We start from the raw sequence: 18239 nt of genomic DNA, 5'->3' as shown, positions 1-18239 counted from the left end.
ACAGATGAGCAGGCAGGCTCGGGCGAGTGACTGGCCCAGGATGTCCATACTGTGTGTGGCTCCACACCGCCCCCAGCCCTATCTGCTCATGACCCATCCTACAGGCTGGCACTGGCCACAGTAGCTCTCGCAGGGGACAAGAGTAGGGAACCCTCTGCTACCCTCCACCAAATGATGAGGAGAATGGCTGACATTTACCTGGCACCTATGATGTGCCTGTGCGGGAAGTGTCCCATCCAGCTACAGACACCATTGCATTTAACTCAATCCTTACAACAACCCTATGAATGAATATTATAGATAGATAATTTTTATTTTATTTATTTATTTTTGAGATGGAGTCTCGCTCCGTGGCCCAGGCTGGAGTGCAGTGGCACAATCTTGGTTCACTACAACCTCCGCCTTCCAGGTTCAAGCAGTTCTCCTGCCTTGGCCTCCCGAGTAGCTGGGACTACAGGTACGCACCACCACACCTGGCTAATTTTTGTATTTTTAGTAGAGATGGGGTTTCTCCATGTTGGTCAGGCTGGTCTCAAATTCCCGACCTCAGGTGATCTGCCCGCTTCAGCCTCCTAAAGTGCTGGGATTACAGGCGTGAGCCAGTGCGCCCGGCCAGCTGAATATAATATTAACAACAGCTAACATTCCGTACTGACTCTGTACCAGACATTGTTCTAGGCATTTGAAATGCACTAAGTGGCCGGGCGCGGTGGCTTACGCCTGTAATCCGGCACTTTAGGACGGTGGCTTATGCCTGTAATCCAGCACTTTAGGAAGCCAAGGGGGGGCGGATCACCTGAGGTCAGGAGTTAGAGACAGGCCTGGCCAACATGGTGAAACCCCGTCTCTACAAAAAATACAAAAATTAGCTGGGTGTGGTGGCAGGCACCTGTAATCCCAGTTACTCAGGAAGCTGAGGCAGCAGAATCGCTTGAGTCTGGGAGGCGGAGGTTGCAGTGAGCCGAGATCGTGCCACTGCACTCCAGCCTGGGCGAAAGAGCAAGACTCCACCTTAAAAAAAAATGTACTAAGTAATTTTACTCTCACATAAAATTTTATCCAAATCCTTAGGGAAAGATGTTACTCATCTCCATTTTATATGGGGCACAGAGAGGTTAAGTGACTCACCCAAAGTTCCACAGCTAGTAAGTGGGAGAGCTAGGATTTGAACCCAAGCAGGCTGGCCCCAAGTCTATATACTCTTAACCACTACACCACTGCCTTGCCTATCATATTAGTGATATGCAAGAAGAGATGTGTCTGTAAAGGGGTTAGCACAGTGTCCGTAAACATTCAATCAGCATTCACTCTTCACTGTTTCCTTAGCTTTTCAGCAGATGGTGGAATTCTTGGGAATGAGGGTCTTGCTTTATGCATCTTATATTTACTGCTCCCAGGGCAAGGATGGGCAACGATAGTTTGTTGACTGAATACATGAATACAGAGGAGGAAACTGAGGTCAGAGTGGTTTCAAAGGCCTGCCCAAGGTCACCCAGCCAGTAAGTGTGGGGCAGGCCCTAGCTCCACATGGCTGTGGTCTTCATTCTGTCTCTCTGCCCAGCAAGCTCCTCATGCAAAGCTGTTTTGCTTGTAGGTCAGAACTGAGGGTGTGGGGTAACTGGAAGAGTGAGCTGAGCTGAAGCTGGGGAGGAGGCCACGGCAAGTACTCACCATTGCCCCCGCTGCCTTCAAGATGCCAGTCGGACTCTGCTATGCCATGTCCAGAGCCTAGGGGGAAGGGCAGGGTCCAGTTGGTGGGCACAGACACCCGTGGGTACTATGTCGAGCCCCGGGGCCCCAAGACAGAGATGAAGTGGAGAGAAGCCAGGCCTGGGTACCTTGTTGGCAGCGTGGGCCAGAGAAGCCAGGGAGGCAGAGGCAGCGGGTGCCCTGGCAGGTGCCCCCATGCAGACAGGGTTCACGGAGCTGGCAGGGGTTCTCCTCATGCTCACACAGGTCTCCTGCGGGCCAGGGCAGAGGCGAGTGGGTGGGTGGGCATGGGCTGGAGGTGTCGCTGACCACCTGTGCCCCTCCCCTCCGGTGCCCTGGGCAGGCTTTCCCACCTTTGAATCCATCTCGACACAGGCACTGGAATTCATACTCGCCAGCAGGCATGCACGTGGCACCATGTTGGCATGGCTGGCGCTCACATGGGGAGCTGTCATAGCACTGCCCAATGCCCTGGCTGCCTAGGAAACTGTAGGTGAGGTCCAGCCGTTTGCCATTCACTGACACCTGTGGGGACAGGGACACCGAGGGACTAAAGGGGCCTGGGAGGCAGAGGCCTCCCAGCAGGGAGAAGAATGCAGCAGAGGGCAGCTGGGAGCCCACATTGGGCCTAAGTGGCAGCATGGATTCTCGGTGTGGGGAGAGAGGCACAGGAGTTGAGTGCCTACTGTGTGCTAGAAACATTCATCCGTCAGTGCAGACAATCCTCTGCACAACCCATCAAAGTAGGTGTGATCATGACCATTTTACAGAGGAGGAAACTGAGGCTCAGAGGTAGAGCATCCTGGCCCAGGGCTCGTGGGTGGCTGCAGGTGGAGGGGCCCAGTGCCAAGGTGCTTGGAGAGCTGAGGGGGGCACAAGGCTTGGCACCCCTCCCCTCCCGCTTGTCCCGAGGAGGCTGCTCTTACCTCGCCCACACAGCCGCGGAAGTGAGCGCTCATGTTGGTGGCTGGGGACAGTGGCACGGAAGGCTCCACACCCCCCAGGTAGAGCAGGGTGTGCAGGTTGAGGCCCTGGCTCTTGCCGGGCGAGGAGCGCAGCACAGGGCGTCCACCATTCACCCGCAGGCTGCCGTCCTTGTTGAGACGCTCTGCAGACACGCGGTGCCAGCGGCCCAGTGCCAGCGGCTCGGCGCTCCGCAGAACGGCCAGCCCTGCGGAGGATGCCAGGCAGGGTTGGGCACATGGGGGCACACGGGGCTCCCTGCCCTCTCCACCACAAACAGGGCCCTGAGCAGATGGGGAATGCCCTACAGCCTTCTGTATTCCAGATGAGGAGACCACGGCTCAGAGAGGGCCAGGGACGGGCCTCAAATGACACAGAGATGAAATGCACAGGAAGAGGGGACTTGGCTGGATCCCTGCATTTATCCTCCCACGCCTCCCTGGGGCTTGGAGAGCCGAGGGGGGCACAAGGCTTGGCGTGCAGAGCCCTGCATTTGGTGCTGGGTGCTTACCTGACCCCAACTCGTAGCGGAACTCCAGGTGGCCGCCCACCATCGCCAGGGACACGAAGTCCTCAACAGGCCCGCTCTTCCCCCCGCTGAACAGCAGGACCCCGTCAGGGGCAAGTGGCTTGAACTCCACGTCCAGGCGTAGCTCGTGGTGTGTGTTGGTGAGGGCGGGCAGCGCCAGGTAGGAGCCAGCACCCGACAGCGAGGGGGTGGTCACTGTCACACCTGCAGCAGCCACAGCTCAGCTGAGGCAGTGGGGATCCCGGACCCTCGGGTGGGGTCCAGCTACTCTGCCTTCCTCTGGGACCCTTGCCTGCCTCACTCTCCAGGCCCAGAGGCTCAGGACCAGTTGGCACCAGCTGCAGTGGCTCAGGAGCCCCCCTGCCCTTGCACACTGGGCTGGGAGGAGCTCCAGTATGATAGGGGTCCTCTTTGGGGGCCCTCACTCAATAAGGGGCTCAGGCTGGGCAGACACGTGGCCAGGTGACTTTGAGATCCTCTGGCTTGGGAATCGTTTTATCATCCGTAGGGCCCATCACGGCCTCAGAGTGCCCCACCCAGCCTCCCCAGCTGACCCTGGGATCCTGGGGGTCTCAGGCCAGGCTCCACTCACCTTCTTCACACCGCAACCCCGAGCGGCCCAGGTGGCAGCGGCAGGTGTAGCCTCGACCGTCAGGCCGGTTCACACAGGTGGCGTCGGGCCCACAGGCCTCTGGGGGGCACATAGGCCAGTGAAAAGGACATGGAGGTGACTCTGGAGGGAGGGGGTCCCTGATGCCAGAGCCCTGCCCATCACACCCCGGGGGGCTGGGCTAGTGAGGGCCAGGCCAGCCTCCTGGGAGGCCTTGGAGGAGGGAACTGAGCACAGCAAGGCGGGAGCCAGAAGAGGCCACAGGGAGGACTGCAGAGGAAGCAGTCGAGGGACTCTGTGTGTCTGCAGGTTCTTCAGAGACTGGACCTGGATAACAGTGTGGGAGTGGGGAGCACCTGGTGGCAAGTAATGGGGTGGGCACCTGGGTAATAAGATGGGACTGGGGGCCCAGCGTGCAGGCTCATGCCTGTAATCCCAGCACTTTGGGAGGCTGAGGCGGGTGGATCACCTGAGGTCAGGAGTTCAAGACCAGCCATGGCCAACGTAGTGAAACCCCACCTCTACTAAAAATACAAAAAATTAGGCAGGGGTGGTGGCGGACACTTGTAATCCAAGCTACTCAGGAGGCTGAGGCAGGAGAATTGCTTGAACCCAGGAGGTGGAAGTTGCACTGAGCTGAGATTGTGCCACTGCACTCCAGGCCGGGCAACAAGAGCGAAACTTCGTCTCACAAAAAAAAAAAAAAAAAAAAAGACAGGGGCTGGGGCTGGGGAAGTGCCTGGGTGGCGGGGTAGTGGTAAGAATTTGGTCAGCAGGGATGGAGGAGGGGAAGCAGCAGTGATGGGGCGAGGGCCCCTGGGTAGCAGAGATGGGGGATGGGTACACGGGAGGAGTGGAGAGTGCTCAGGTAACAGTGAGGGGTGTGGAAGTGCCCCAGTGGTTGAGATGGTGGTGGATATGGGGAGGCAGCAAAGGGAAGAGGCAGACCCTGGGGCGACAGCGACTGGCGGCTGGGGGTGCATACCTGGATGGCAGTGCAGGGCCTGCGAGTGCTCACAGCGGCTCCCGGTGAAGCCGGCCGGGCAGACACACACGTAGCTGCTGCTCTCGGAGTCATGGCACTGACCGCCATTCTGCAAAGCAGCCCCCAGAAGTAAGGCCGAGAACATTCAGTGCCCCCCATAATCCCCACAGGGGCCAGCCAGGGCTGGGGGCAGAGGCCACGGCAGCTAGATGGTATGTGGGGTGTGGCGTCACCTGGCAGGGCCGGTCCCGACAGGTGGGGCAGTGGGAGATGCCGTGCGCCGTGAGGTTGAGGTCATGGAAGATGATCTCCTCGCCCTGGATGCGCAGCTCCCGGACACAGCCTGGGAGGTGAGTGGGCAGGATGAGCACAGGGCAGGGTGTCCCAGCCCACACCCTGCGGTGCCCTCCCAGGCTCTCCGGGGCTCTTCCGGCCAGCCAGGTAAGGCCCAGCCTCAGCTGGAGGTGGGGAGGGGGCTCACCTATGAAGCCGCTGCTCAGCCCCGCCTTGGGGATGGCACCATAGTCAGGGTAGCCGCCCAGGTAGAGTTCCTCGTTCAGGTCCAGGCCCTGGAACTTGCCCTGGGGAGGGGGGGAAGTCAGGAATGGCAACACAGGCTGGGCAGGGGCGGGATGAGGGCTGGAAGTAGCAGGATGGGGTTGGCTCTCACCTGGGAGGTCCCGTTGACTGGGGCCAGGTCACCCACAATCAGGGAGCCCTGGGTGAGGCTGCGCAGCAGGGTCACGGTGTGGAAATGGCCCAGGGCCAGTGGTGTTGGGTGGCGGATGGTGGCCATGCCTGAGCCCGCATCGAACCTGCTCCATGGGGCAGGCCGGGGCAGGAGAGAGTGGATAGGGGGTTCGTAAGAAGGGCTAGGGGCCCAGTCGGGCAGAGGGGCCCCAGAGGAGGGATGTCACCACTTCCTGCAGTCCTAGCCCTGGGGCTGTTCCAGTTCCTGTCCCTGTCTTGTCCTCCCTCCCCGTGACCCATCCCCTGGATCTTCTCTCCCCACATCCTTTCGCTGGGAGCTTTCCCAGAGCAGCCCACAGGGACCCCAGGCTCAGGGCCCTGCAGCCTAGCACCTGGCCTCCCTGTTCCTCTGAGGACTCCTCTCTCCCTGTGATCACCTTGTTTCTCTGTTTATGGCTTGTTTATTCTTCCCCAGTGAGGATACACCTCTTCCCACAAGAGCCAGAATTTGGTCTGTTTTGTTTTACCTGTATCAGTGCCTGGCACACATGGGGTGTTCAGCAAGTAACTGACGCGTGAATGAATGAATGAATCCTGGCCTGCAGCAGTCCCAAGTCTGAGGTTGCACCCTCCTCCACCTGACTGGCATACTATTCCTACTCCAGCAGACTGGGTGGTCACCAAGGGTAACGGCCACATTTTCTCCTTCCTCCAGATATCGTTTGTATAATGGAGCCCACGGTAGCGCTTGCCTTACCAAAACCCTGTGACCAGTCCCCCTATAGGTGGGGAGGCTGGGGGTCTCACCGGAACTCGGGCCTTCCCCCAACGAGGCCGAAGGAGATGAAGTCGGGCTGCCGGTTGGCCAGGTTGGTGGGGCTCCCTGGGACTCGCTTCTGCCCATTGTACAGCAGCATCCCTGGGTGGACACCACTGTGTAAGGGGCCTCCCATCCAGCCGCAGGCTCCCTGTCCTCCCCCACCCTCGAAATGACCCAAGCTCTTGAGCCTGTCCACTCTTGGAACCTGTCCCTCCCTTTGGCACTCCTCACACAGCCAGGGCCTTCTCACTATCTCAGGGCTGGTGCCCCAAACGCAAGTGCCTTACTGAGTGCCCCTACAAAGAAACTGAATTTGCTTCACACACACTGGAGTCTCCCTCAAGGTGGAGAGGGAGGCAGAGACTCACCCGAGTAGAGAAGGAGGCCTGGACAGTGAAAGTCAGAGACCCGTAAGAGACGAGAGAAAGAGAGGAGGAAAGGGTGAGATGGAGGCAGGGGAGGGAGGAAGGAGCAGAGATGGGGAGAGGAAGCTGGGACAGGAGGACTGGGGGTGATGCCCTAGTGGCAGAGGAGCCACGGGGAGGCTGGAGATATCACAGAGGCAGGGATGGAGAAGCAGGGAGGCACGAGAGAAGGCACGCCAGGATGGAGGCTCAGAGATCTGGGGGCTTCTGGAGAGGGAGGGCTGAGGGATTGGGGCAGGACTGAGGGGCAGCCAGGGCTCAAGCCATGATGGCAGTTACTCCACGAGGTCCCTCAACCCAGGCCAGCCCACCCCGCAAATTAACCCTCCTGCTCACCATCGGCTGAGTCAGGCCGGAAGGTGATCTTGATCTCGAACTTCCTGTAGGCATCCTTGATGGTGGGCAGTGGTAGGAAGGAGTAGGGGGTCTGCGTGAAGTAGGGCACCACCCGCTCTGCCGGCAGAGAGCACAGTTGGAGACCCTGCCAGTCAGGGAGTGGGCAAGGCACTGCCAATTCTTGGGAGTGGTGTCTTACCTGGCACCTGCAGGTGGGCAAAGGCTTTGACCTTGCCCTGGCGGTTAGTGGCAGTGCAGACGTAGGTGCCCGCATCCTGGGGTCGGACTGAGGGCAGCATCAGCATGTTGTTCTCCAGGCGGCTGTCGGGTGGCAGGGTGCCATCCAGCTGCAAATGCACTGGCACTGAGGGCCCTGGCCTTGGCCCACAGCTCCAGGGGCCTGCCTCCCATCTGTGCCTCAGGCCCACCTTCCAACATTGAGCGTTTACTCTTGGCCAAGCCTGTGCCACATCCTGGGGACACTGAGATGCTTCAGACCTGGTCCCAGCCCCTCAGGCATGCCTGCTGGTTCCCTCTCCAGCACTTACCTTGGTCCAGCTGATGTCAGGAGTAGGGTAGCCTGAGGCTATGCAGGGGAAGACAGCTGCAGAACCAGCAGGCACACGGACTTCTTGGGGCATTGAGATCTGGGGCAAGGCTGAGAGGCATGGAAGAGACATAGGCCATCAACATGACAGACACAGATGTGTGCCCAGCCTGCACCCTGATTCATTTCATCTTCACACCACCCCTTGAAGGGAGCCACTGCATTCCATTTCACAGATGAGGAAATTATGGCTTAGAGGGGAAAAGTGGCTGTTTGCTCCTGGTTGGGCAGAGTCAGGGTTCAGGGCCAGATCCATTTCACTCCACAGCCTGAGACCTCTTCAACATGCCTGGGCAAAAAATTGTGCAGCCCTTTGGGGACGTGAGAAGTGCGTACTAGGGGCAGTATAGGTAAGAAAGTGTGGAGGCAAGTCACAGGGCTTGGGGTAAAAAGGAAGTGCCTTTAAAGAACACACAGTGGGCTGGGCGCGGTGGCTCACGCCTGTAATCCCAGCACTTTGGGAGGCCGAGGCGGGCGGATCACCAGGTCAGGAGATCGAGACCATCCTGGCTAACACGGTGAAACCCCGTCTCTACTAAAAATACAAAAATTAGCCGGGCGTGGTGGTGGGCGCCTGTAGTCCCAACTACTCAGGAGGCTGAGGCAGGAGAATGGCGTGAACCCGGGAGGCGGAGCTTGCAGTGAGCCGAGATCGCGCCACTGCACTCCAGCCTGGGTGACAGCGAGACTCCGTCTCAAAAAAAAAAAAAAACAAAAAAAGAACACACAGTGTTTGTGTCTGCCCTGCATCTGTTGTCCTTGTTTTACTCTCTATTAGGTCTGTTTGTTGTCTGGGTTATGTCTCTGCCCTCAGACTATGCTGCAGGTCTGTCCCAGCAGAGCAGGCACTCCCTGCAGATGAGGACAAGGTTTCTTTTTTCTTCTTCATGCTCTATGGCCTAGCTCTCTCCCTGTACATTCCAGGCTGCCCTGGGGGAATCTCACTTTTATCCCCTGCTGCTGCCACCTGTTATGAAACCTGCCCCTAAAATACACACAATGGAAAAGATCCCAAGCGAACAGAAAGGAAGAGCAGAGCGGGCAGACAGAAGATGGCAGCAGCAGAAGCCCCTGCCCCACTCACTGTCCCCCAACAAAGTCCCCACTGGCCTTCACCTTGCACAAGCAGCAGCACATGGGATTGTGTGGTGCCGGCTGCATTGGTGGCAGTACAGCGATACTGTCCTGCATCAGCCAGCTCTACGTGGGCGATCCTGACGACGCCTCCGCTCTGCACAATGCCTGGCCGCAGGTGCCCTCCAACTTTGCTCCATGTCACCTGAGGCTTGGGGTCACCCAGTGCCAGGCATTCGAACTCCACGGCGTGGCCGACCACCACGGTCTGCACAGAGGTCCGGATGTTGATGAGCACCGAGGGCAGGGCTGGGGAGGAGGGAGGTGGAGGTCCAGTGAGATCAGTCACTGCAGGCCTGGTCCGAGGGAGGCCATAGACTGTCCAAGGAAAGGTGAGCACTGAAGCTCCAGCATTCATTCATTCCTCATTCACTTTTTCATGCATTCACTCACAAACACACTCACTTGTCAGGTCTTATGCATTTACTCACTCACGTGTCCACTTCTTTTTTTTTTTAGACAAAGGGTCTTGGCTGTATTCACAGGTGTGATCATGGCTCACTGCAGCCTAGAACTCATGTGCTCAAGCAATGCTCCCAGCTTAGCTTCCTGAGTAGCTGGGACTACAGGTGTATTCCATCATGCCCGGTTCACACTGATTCAATCTTCATCGGTTCATCTGAGCACTCACACACTCCACCCGTATCCTTCTTCCCTCCCTTGAAATATTTATCAAGCCCCTTTTACTCTATGCTAGACACAAGCAAGGCAAAATAGAATAATCCTCTTTATTCTGACACATTTAGGGGGATTCCTGGGGAACAGGGTCTGGGCCCTGTGCCTCTCTCCCTTTCTCATCTCTGTTGCCTGCTCTTAGCAGAGGCCTGAAGCCACCCTCCTACCTTGGACAACCAGCTGGGCACTGGCCTGGGCCTTCCCCCAAGGTCCATGGGCTTGGCAAATATACATCCCTTGGCAGCTCTGGTCCAAGTTCTGGATTCTATAAAGAAAAAATAATAAGACCTCAGGGAGTTGAAAACAACTGATAGAATGCTTTGCAACTGGGCTAGGTGTGGTAGCTCACGCCTGTAATCCCAGCACTTTGGGAGGCTGAGGCAGGCGGATCACTTGAGATCAGGATCTTGAGACCAGCCTGGCCAACATGGTGAAACCCTGTCTCTACTAAAAATACAAAAATTAGCCAGGCATGGTGGCACATGCCTGTAATCCCAGATACTCAGGAGAGGGAGACTGGGGCACGAGAATCGCTTGAACCTGGGAGGCAGAGGGTTGCAGTGAGCCGAGATCACACCACTGCACTCCAGCCTGGGTGACAGAGTAAGACTCTGTCTCAAAAAGGAAAAAAAAAAGAATGCTTTGCGATTGTGTGGGTGTTAAAAACTGATGTAGAACGGCACGCAGTGTTGCATTCTAGTTTCCTAATAACCACTAGAGGCAGGCAGGCAGGTTGGGGGGCACCACACCCATTTTAGACAAAGACCTTATGGTCTAGGGCTCAAGATTACACAGTTGTCAAATAGCAGAGCTGAGATCTGGGGTCATTTGTGTATTTCTGGCCCCAGGGCCTGTTCTCTTTCCTCCACTAATAATAAATATGAATGGGCCACTGTTTACTGAAGGCCTTCCAAGCACCAAGCACTGTGCAAGTGCTTTAGATAATCTCCTTTCAGTCTTTTTTCTTTTTGAGATGGAGTTTTGCTCTTGTGGCCCAGGCTGGAGTGCAATGGTGCGATCTCGGCTCACTGCAACTTCCGCCTCCTGGGTTCAAGCGATTCTCCTGCCTCAGCCTCCCGCGTAGTTGGGATTACAGGTGCCCACCACCAGGCCCAGGTAATTTTTTGTATTTTTAGTAGAGGCAGGGGTTCACCATGTTGGCCAGGCTGGTCTCAAACTCCTGACCTCAGGTGATCTGCCCACCTCAGCCTCCCAAAGTGCTGGGATTACAGGCGTGAGCCACCGTGCCTGGACCTCATTCAGTCTTATATAACCCATTGTACAGCTGAGAACACTGAGGCTCAGAGAGGTAAAGTGATGTGTCCAAGGACAGTGCTTCATGTTGCGCCCCCTGGGGCAGGTGCTTTAACTCTGCTCACTGTGAACCTTGGGCTATGCTGCCCAAGTCCAGTCCTGCCCCCGGCCCCACTCACCGGAGCACCCCATCTTGCACGCTGTGACCCGGAGGCAGCTGACCCCCTTCCTTGAACCAACGGAGCTGGGTACCCGGGTCGCTGGGCACAGCACAGTGGAACTCAACGCTGGCCCCAATGCTCTTGGTCTCTAGCTGAGGCGTGACCTGCACGGTGGGCGTGGACCCTGCTGGGATGGAGGTGGCAGGGAGAGAGCCGGGAGGGCCTGCGGGGACATATATGAGTTCGGCAGGTATATGTGTGTGTGATGTCCCTGATGCCCCTCCAGGGACCCAGGAAACCCCCAGCCCAACATTCAAGGAATGTTCTCCTGACAGCCTCTCTGACCAGGGAAAAAAGACCCTTCAGTGGCAGATTCATTCATCTGCACACACAGCTGCCATTCCGCCAACACAGATAAGGGCCTGTGGAGTGCTGGGCTCTGTCTCCACAGCTCCTCGGTTCTGGGTGGGGAGGGCAGGCCACGAAAAGAGTGGGAGGGACTCAAGACTTTTTTTTTTTTTTTTTGAGACGGAGTTTTGCTCTGTCCCCAGGCTGGAGTGCAGTGGCACAATCTCAGCTCACTGCAACCCCCACCTCCCGGGTTCAAGCGATTCTCCTGCCTCAGCCTCCTGAGCAGCTGGGACTACAGGTGTGCCACCACGCCCGGCTAATCTTTTTTTTTTTTTTGTATTTTAGTAGAGACAGGGTTTCACCATGTAGCCCAGGCTGGTCTCGAACTCCTGAGCTCAGGCAATCCGCCTGCCTCGGCCTCCCAAGGTGCTAGGATTACAGGCGTGAGCCACCACGCCCGGCCAGACTCAGACATTTTAAGGAAGGACAGCAAAGCCTATTCTGCCTGCAGTTTAAATAAGAGAATCCAGGGACTTGGCCATGGCAAAGACACCTACACGTGCAGGGGACAGATGGGAGGCGGGGCCTGATGCATATTGTCCCCATTTACTAAGTGCCTACTGTGAGCCACAGTTTTACATCTGTGTTTACCTCTGTGTACCTTTCCAACTCGGCCTACGTGGTTGGCATTTTTCTCTCCACTTTATAGATAAAGAAACTGAGGCTCAGACTGAGCACGGTGGCTCACGTCTGTAATCCCAGCACTTTGGGAGGCTGAGGTGGGTGGATCACTTGAGGTCAGGAGTTCGAGACCAGCCTGGCCAACATGGCGAACCCCTTCTCTACTAAAAACACAAAAATTAGCCAAGCGTGGTGGCGCGTGCCTGTAGTGCCAGCTACTCAGGAGGCTGAGGCACGAGAAAGGCTTGAACCCGGGAGGTGGAGGTTGCAGTGATCCGAGATCATGCCACTGCACTCCAGCCTGGGTGACAGAGTGAGATTCTGTCTCAAAAAAAAAGAAACTGAGGCTCAAAAAGGTTCAGTGACTTGGCCAAGGGTGCACAGCCAGCAAATGGCTGAGCTGTGCTTTGAACCCAGGTCTGAGTCCACAGTCCAGGCCCTTGACCAGTGGGCTACATGCTGTGTTGCTTTAAGAGTTTGTGGTCCAAATCCCAGCACTTTGGGAGGCCGAGGCGGGTGGATCACAAGGTCAGGAGATCGAGACCACGGTGAAACCCCGTCTCTACTAAAAATACAAAAAAATTAGCCGGGCGTGGTGGCGGGCGCCTGTAGTCCCAGCTACTTGGAGAGGCTGAGGCAGGAGAATGGCGTGAACCTGGGAGGCGGAGCTTGCAGTGAGCCGAGATCGCACCACTGCACTACAGCCTGGGTGACAGAGCAAGACTCCGTCTCAAAAAAAAAAAAAAAAAAAAAAGAGTTTGTGGTCCAAAAGCCCTCATTTGTATCATTGATGCAGGAGGCCATGGAAATGCTGGGCTCTCTGAAGATTCACCCAGCACACACAGCCCTGGGTGTGCTGGGGTGGGCGCTCCTGTCACTCATTCACTGTTGTCCCTGTCAAGCATTTACCCAGCCCATCCTGGGCCTTATTGCCCTCAATTAAGCCCAGGGCTGCTGAGATACCTGGGTCCAGGCCCTGCCCTGAGCATTCTCATTGCCTGGCACGGGAGGCAGGCTGGGGTGCTTATGTACACAGAATGGTTTCCTTTGGCAGTGCCAGGGCTGTGCCAAAGGTGGGGAGCAGCCGTGAGAGCTAGAGGAGCTGAGCACATGTGATGGAGGGCTTCCTGGAGGAGGCAAGCCTGCCTCAGGCCCAGATGAGGGCATTCCAGGTGGGTTATGGAGGGAGGCCTTCCCACCCGAGTCTGCCTAGCTGGGTCATCGAAGGGCCAAGAGGAAAGGTGATCCCCTTCCACCCTGAGCCGGGGCTGCTTACCTTGGACGAGCAGCTGGGCAAAGGCCTCGGCTGAGCCCACCTTGTTGGTGACCCGGCAGCGGTAGCGGCCTGAGTCCTCAGGGGCTGCACGCTCAAAGTGCAGCAGCTCGTTCCTGGCGGTCGCCCTCCCAGGAAGGCTGCTGCCCACGCGGCTCCACTGGAAGGTGAGTGGGGGTGTCCCGTGAGCCAGGCACTGGAGCTGCACCGTCTCCCCTGCCTGCACCGAAGCGTGCTCTGGGACCGTGGTGGCATACGGTGGGCCTGAGTGGGGGGACACAGAGGTCAGGATGGGGGAGGGCAAAGGTCACAATGGCAGCAGGTCATTGGATCCAGGTGTCCAGGGAAGCTGAATGGTGAGCCCAGAGGACTGGGGATAAGGAAAGCAAAGATCCTAGTTGGGGGTGTGGGTGTCGGGCAGGGCAGGCTCCAGGACCCTGCAGCGCCTGGAGACCTCTGGATGGGGTTCCTGGGGTTCTGTGTGGGGTGGAGCCTAGTCGGGGGGCTCAGATCTCCATTTGGTGCAGACAAAGAAGGGATGAGGCCTTACTCTCCACGTGCAGGATGATGGTGGCCTCAGCGTGCCCGGCAGGGCTAGTGGCATTGCAGATGTACTGGCCCGAGTCCTGCTGGGCTACCCGGGGTATGATGAGTGTGTCACCTTCCAGCCGGTGCTGCCAGGGCAGTGGGGAACGCAGCTTGGACCAGTGGATGGTGGGTGCGGGGCTGCCTGTGGAGTCGAGTGGAAGATGACAGAAGTCACTGGGCTACCTCAGGGACCCACAGAGGGTGGCTGTGGTGAGGAAGGGCCCTGGGTGATGCTGTCCCTCTATGGGGACCCCAACTGGGTTCCTCGGCCATCACTGGAGGATGCTAGCAACACAGTCTCCCCCTACTCCCCACCCCTGGGCATGACATCATCTCTAGATCACATGTGTCTACATTTCAGACCCCAGGGCATCCCTGCCCTGCCAGCTCTATATGCCTGCCCCTGGCCACACCTGTGGCTGAGCAGCGCAAGGTGGCCGTGTGTCCAGCCTCCACAGTCAGCTCAGCTTCTTCAGCTTGGACCTGAGGGGCCCCTGGGGCCATGGCGCCCGTGTCCACGATCACCTCCACCTTCTTCTGTGCTGTGCCCAGTGCATTCTGAGCAAGGCACACGTAAGTGCCCGCATCTGATGGTTTAGCTGATGAAATCTGGGAGAAAGCAAGGAGGCTGGTTATGCAGGGACCGAGTGGGGACTCTGATGTCAGCCCCAGCTCTGACTTGGTCTTCCCTATTTCCTCTACCCTGCCTTGGTATTTATCTATTTATTTATTTTTTGAGATAGGGTCTTACTCTGTTGCCCAGGTTGGAGTGCAGTGGCACCATCTGGCTCATTGCAACCTCTGCCTCCTGGGCTCAAGCAATCCTCTCGCCTCAGCCTCCTGAATAGCTGGGACTACAGGTATGTGCTGCCATACCTGGCTAATTTTTTATTTTCTTTTAATTAATTTATTTATTTTGAGATGGAGTCTTGCTCTGTCTCGTCCAGGCTGGAGTGCAGTGGCGCTATCTCGGCTCACTGCAGCCTCTGCCTCCCTGTTTCAAGCAATTCTCCTGCCTCAGCCTCCCGAGTAGCTGGGACTACAGGCGTGTGCCACCACACCAGCTAATTTTGTTTGTTTGTTTGTTTTTCTGAGGGTCTCGCTCTGTCGCCCAGGCTGGAGTGCAATGGCATGATCTCTGCTCACTGAAAGCTCCACCTCCCAGGTTCACACCATTCTCCTGCCTCAGCCTCCTGAGTAGCTGGGACTACAGGCACCCGCCACCACACCTGGCTAATTTTTTTGTATTTTTAGTAGAGATGGGGTTTCACCATGTTAGCCAGGATGGTCTCGATCTCCTGACCTTGTGATCCGCCCGCCTCAGCCTCCCAAATTGCTGGGATTACAAGTGTGAGCCACTGCGTCCGGCCTAATTTTGTATTTTTAGTAGAGACGGGGTTTCACCATGTTGGCCAGGGTGGTCTCGAACTCCTGACCTCAGGTGATCTACCCATTTAGGCTTCCCAGGCTGGTCTCAAACTCTTGGGCTCAAGTGATCTTCCTGCACATGCCACCATGCCTGGCCCTTTCCTTGGTTTTTAGCTCTCCCATCTGGTTGCTTGAGGGCTTACCCTCATGACACCCCATTAGTCCATCCATCCACTTGGCCTTCGACCCACCCTCCCACTCATTCTTTCCTCCTTCTCCCACCTTCCTTCTCTCTTCCCTCTCATCTTCCAGTCTATTCGCCATCCACCCATCCCATCCCACCCCATTCCTCCCTTCCTCTCTCTATCCACTCATCACCACCTGCCCATCCACTACTATCTCCTCCAAGCACCCGCTCAAGGCTGGACCCTGGACTGGGCCTCAGACCCAGAGAGGCACCAGCCCCGGCTTCACCTGCAGCACCGCGTGGCTGTCCATGAGCCCATATGTCCGCTGCTCCAACTTGGCAGGGGTGCTGCTGATCCGGGTCCAACGAGCAGAGGAGCGGGGCTCCCCGGCACTGACACACTCCAGGGTGACAGCCTTTCCCACTTTCACCCACACAGGGCCCTCGGGGAGCACGGACACTGTAGGGGGACCTGTGCGGAGGAATGACAACCACTGACACACAGGCAGGGCTGTGCTGGTCACCCACACTGCCATGGCCTCCAGCTTAGTAACTGCTGGGTGGGCACCTGTCTCCCCACTGCACTGAGATGGAAACTGAGGCTCAGAGAGGGAGAATGCCCAAGACAGACTCAGTGGTGGAAGGCGGATTTAAACTTGGAGGCTCTGAGCTGAGAATCAGGGCTGGAAACAGGGCAGAGCCCCACAGGGTCACTGTCCCCTCACCTTGCACACTGAGGTTCACCACACTCTGGGCCACACCGTAGGCATTGGAGGCCACGCAGCGGTAGGTACCATGGTTGCTGGGCCGGGTGCCCACAATGGTGATGATGGAACCATTGGGACTGATGTGGACGTTGTCTGTGAGGTTACATGGGGGAGGGTGAGAGAGGATTGACCTGGTCCTTCTCGTGTCTTGGTGCTGCCAGCCTGTGCCCCTGGGCGCACGCCCCCAACCCCTCCGGCCTGGGTGTGTCCAGCTCATGGAGTCCCAGATAGCAGAAGGTAACAAAGGCCTTGGAAACTCCTGGGTCCAGTGCTCTTGCCATACAGAGATGGGAAGGGCCTTACTCAGGGCCACACCATGAATGTGGGGCGTCCAGACTTCTGCCCCACCCTTGCACAGTGGGGATGACGGCACCCCCATGCCTGCCCCCAGCTTGCCCACCCGCCCACCAGCCTGGCTCACCCTCCAGCTCCTGGTTCCGGGTCTTCCACTCGAGGCTGATGGGGGCTGCCCCATCGTGGATGAGGCACTTGAAGCTGGCATCCTGGCCCTGCTGCACGGTGCTGCTGGGTGGGTCGATGGAGATGACCGGGCTCCTAAGGCCTGGGGCCAAAGGGGCAGAGGGCTGGGCTCAGCAGGGGTGGGCTCAGCTTCAGGGCCCTCCCCTTCCCCCCCTGCCCATGGCATCTGCCATACTCACGGTAGGAAGACCCCTCGCTGGGTGGGACGGTGACTGTGAAGGAGGCCTCTTGATCAGGGCCTGGGCCGCCAGCTGCACGACACACATACTCGCCTGAGTCAGCAGGGGAGACGTGGTGGAGCCGCAGCTGGGAGCCATGGGTCTGTCAGAGCAGCGAGCGGACAGCTATCAGGGCAAAGTCCCTGGGACAAGGAATGTCCCCAAGCCTAACTGTGCCGGTACCCGAGAGTTCTCTCGGGAGCTCAGGGTCCCAGCTGGTAGGGCTGGTGGAAGCTTCATTCACAGAATTCTAGAGGTCCGACCCACTAACTTTACAGTGGAGGAAACTGAGGCCTAGGAAAGGATTCAGCTGCAGAGCCAGGAGAAAAACCCACGTCTCCTGATTTGCAGGCTGGTGAACTCGTCCCCCAAAAGTATTTTATCCCCTGGGGTCCCCAAGCAGGCTGGTGTTTGCGTGAGGTTTGGGTGCAGAAAGCAACTGCAGGTCTAACCTTGCCTGACCTGGAATCCTCCCCATCCCGGCCCCTGTACCTGGTGCCGGGCGGGGAGGCTGCCCCCGCGCTTGTACCACGTGACCTGGGCATGGGCCTGCCCGGGCACCACACAGTTCAGATCTAGAGTCTGCCCTTCAGTCACGTGTGAAGAGGAGGCCTCGATGTAGATGGGCTGGGCCAGTCCTGGAGCTGTGGGCACAGGGGGTGGGTGAGAGAGGCCAGGCTCTGGGGATCAAGGCAGGGGCTGAAGGTGGTGGCAGTGAAGACCAGCTCCAGTTGGTCCTGGGTGTGCAGTGGCTTGAGAGTGGCTGATAGAACCTAAGAAGGGTCTCCTTTCCCTGGGGACTCAAGGGTCCTCCTGAAACCCAGGGCTGGGGACCCCCGGTTGAGGGGATGGGACCATCGTCAGACTTGGGAACACCTGGGTTGGCTTGGTCCTCTGCGGTAGGAAACCCCACCCGCAGGCAACAATAAGTGCTCGGCTGGGAGAGAGGAGAGGAGCAGAGCCGGGAAGCGGCCCCATGCCTGTGCTCTGGCATCGCCCACTGCTCCCTATCACTCACCAGGAATGGGTCCTGGGCTGGAGGGCTCAATTGTGACCAGGACAGATGCCTCCAGGGTGCCTGAGCTTCCGGTCACTTGGCACGAGTACTCGCCAGAGTCAGCCGGGGACACCTGGTTCAGCCTCAGCAGTGGGCCGTGGACCTGGCCAAGGTGGGGTGAGAGTGGGGAGGGTGAGCTGGGAGCCTTCAGATGCCCAGGCCTCTGGAACCCACACCCTGGGACTGCCATGCACAGATATGTAGGTGCGTCCTGTTGGAGGGGCCCCTTCGACAGTCTGCATTGTGGAGGACGTGTTTATTATGATGGTTTTTCTGGTAGGAGGAAGTCAAGAGCCTTGAGTAACAGGTGTCCTTGTCTTTCTTTTTTGAGACAGTGTCTCGCTCTGTCATCCAGGCTGGAGTGCAGTGG

At 57.6% G+C, this 18239-nt stretch overlaps 1 protein-coding gene across 2 annotated transcripts in view; it reads right to left on the bottom strand.

The window, feature by feature from the left end:
* Window positions 1-18239, bottom strand: part of HSPG2 (heparan sulfate proteoglycan 2) — a 116267-nt gene that overhangs the window by 3200 nt on the left and 94828 nt on the right. For both annotated transcript variants that reach the window (XM_055261532.2, XM_055261533.2), the window contains exons 66-91: window positions 17831-17972; window positions 17305-17456; window positions 16774-16915; window positions 16536-16676; window positions 16073-16207; window positions 15635-15819; window positions 14206-14401; window positions 13755-13934; window positions 13208-13468; window positions 10918-11122; window positions 9652-9749; window positions 8792-9058; window positions 7617-7726; window positions 7268-7415; window positions 7069-7185; window positions 6295-6406; window positions 5468-5612; window positions 5279-5378; window positions 5031-5140; window positions 4798-4906; window positions 3795-3893; window positions 3185-3406; window positions 2637-2881; window positions 2064-2235; window positions 1839-1961; window positions 1672-1728 (exon numbers count right to left, since the gene is read on the bottom strand). In XM_055261532.2, coding sequence (XP_055117507.1) covers window positions 1672-1728; window positions 1839-1961; window positions 2064-2235; window positions 2637-2881; window positions 3185-3406; window positions 3795-3893; window positions 4798-4906; window positions 5031-5140; window positions 5279-5378; window positions 5468-5612; window positions 6295-6406; window positions 7069-7185; window positions 7268-7415; window positions 7617-7726; window positions 8792-9058; window positions 9652-9749; window positions 10918-11122; window positions 13208-13468; window positions 13755-13934; window positions 14206-14401; window positions 15635-15819; window positions 16073-16207; window positions 16536-16676; window positions 16774-16915; window positions 17305-17456; window positions 17831-17972 — 3973 coding nt within the window. The remainder of the gene's footprint in view (window positions 1-1671; window positions 1729-1838; window positions 1962-2063; window positions 2236-2636; window positions 2882-3184; window positions 3407-3794; window positions 3894-4797; window positions 4907-5030; window positions 5141-5278; window positions 5379-5467; window positions 5613-6294; window positions 6407-7068; window positions 7186-7267; window positions 7416-7616; window positions 7727-8791; window positions 9059-9651; window positions 9750-10917; window positions 11123-13207; window positions 13469-13754; window positions 13935-14205; window positions 14402-15634; window positions 15820-16072; window positions 16208-16535; window positions 16677-16773; window positions 16916-17304; window positions 17457-17830; window positions 17973-18239) is intronic.

This window comes from Symphalangus syndactylus, chromosome 22 (genome assembly GCF_028878055.3).
Source record: "Symphalangus syndactylus isolate Jambi chromosome 22, NHGRI_mSymSyn1-v2.1_pri, whole genome shotgun sequence".
Taxonomy (NCBI): domain Eukaryota; kingdom Metazoa; phylum Chordata; class Mammalia; order Primates; family Hylobatidae; genus Symphalangus; species Symphalangus syndactylus.
The sequence above is the reverse complement of the archived record's forward strand: the minus strand, read 5'-3'. Positions and strand labels throughout refer to the sequence as shown.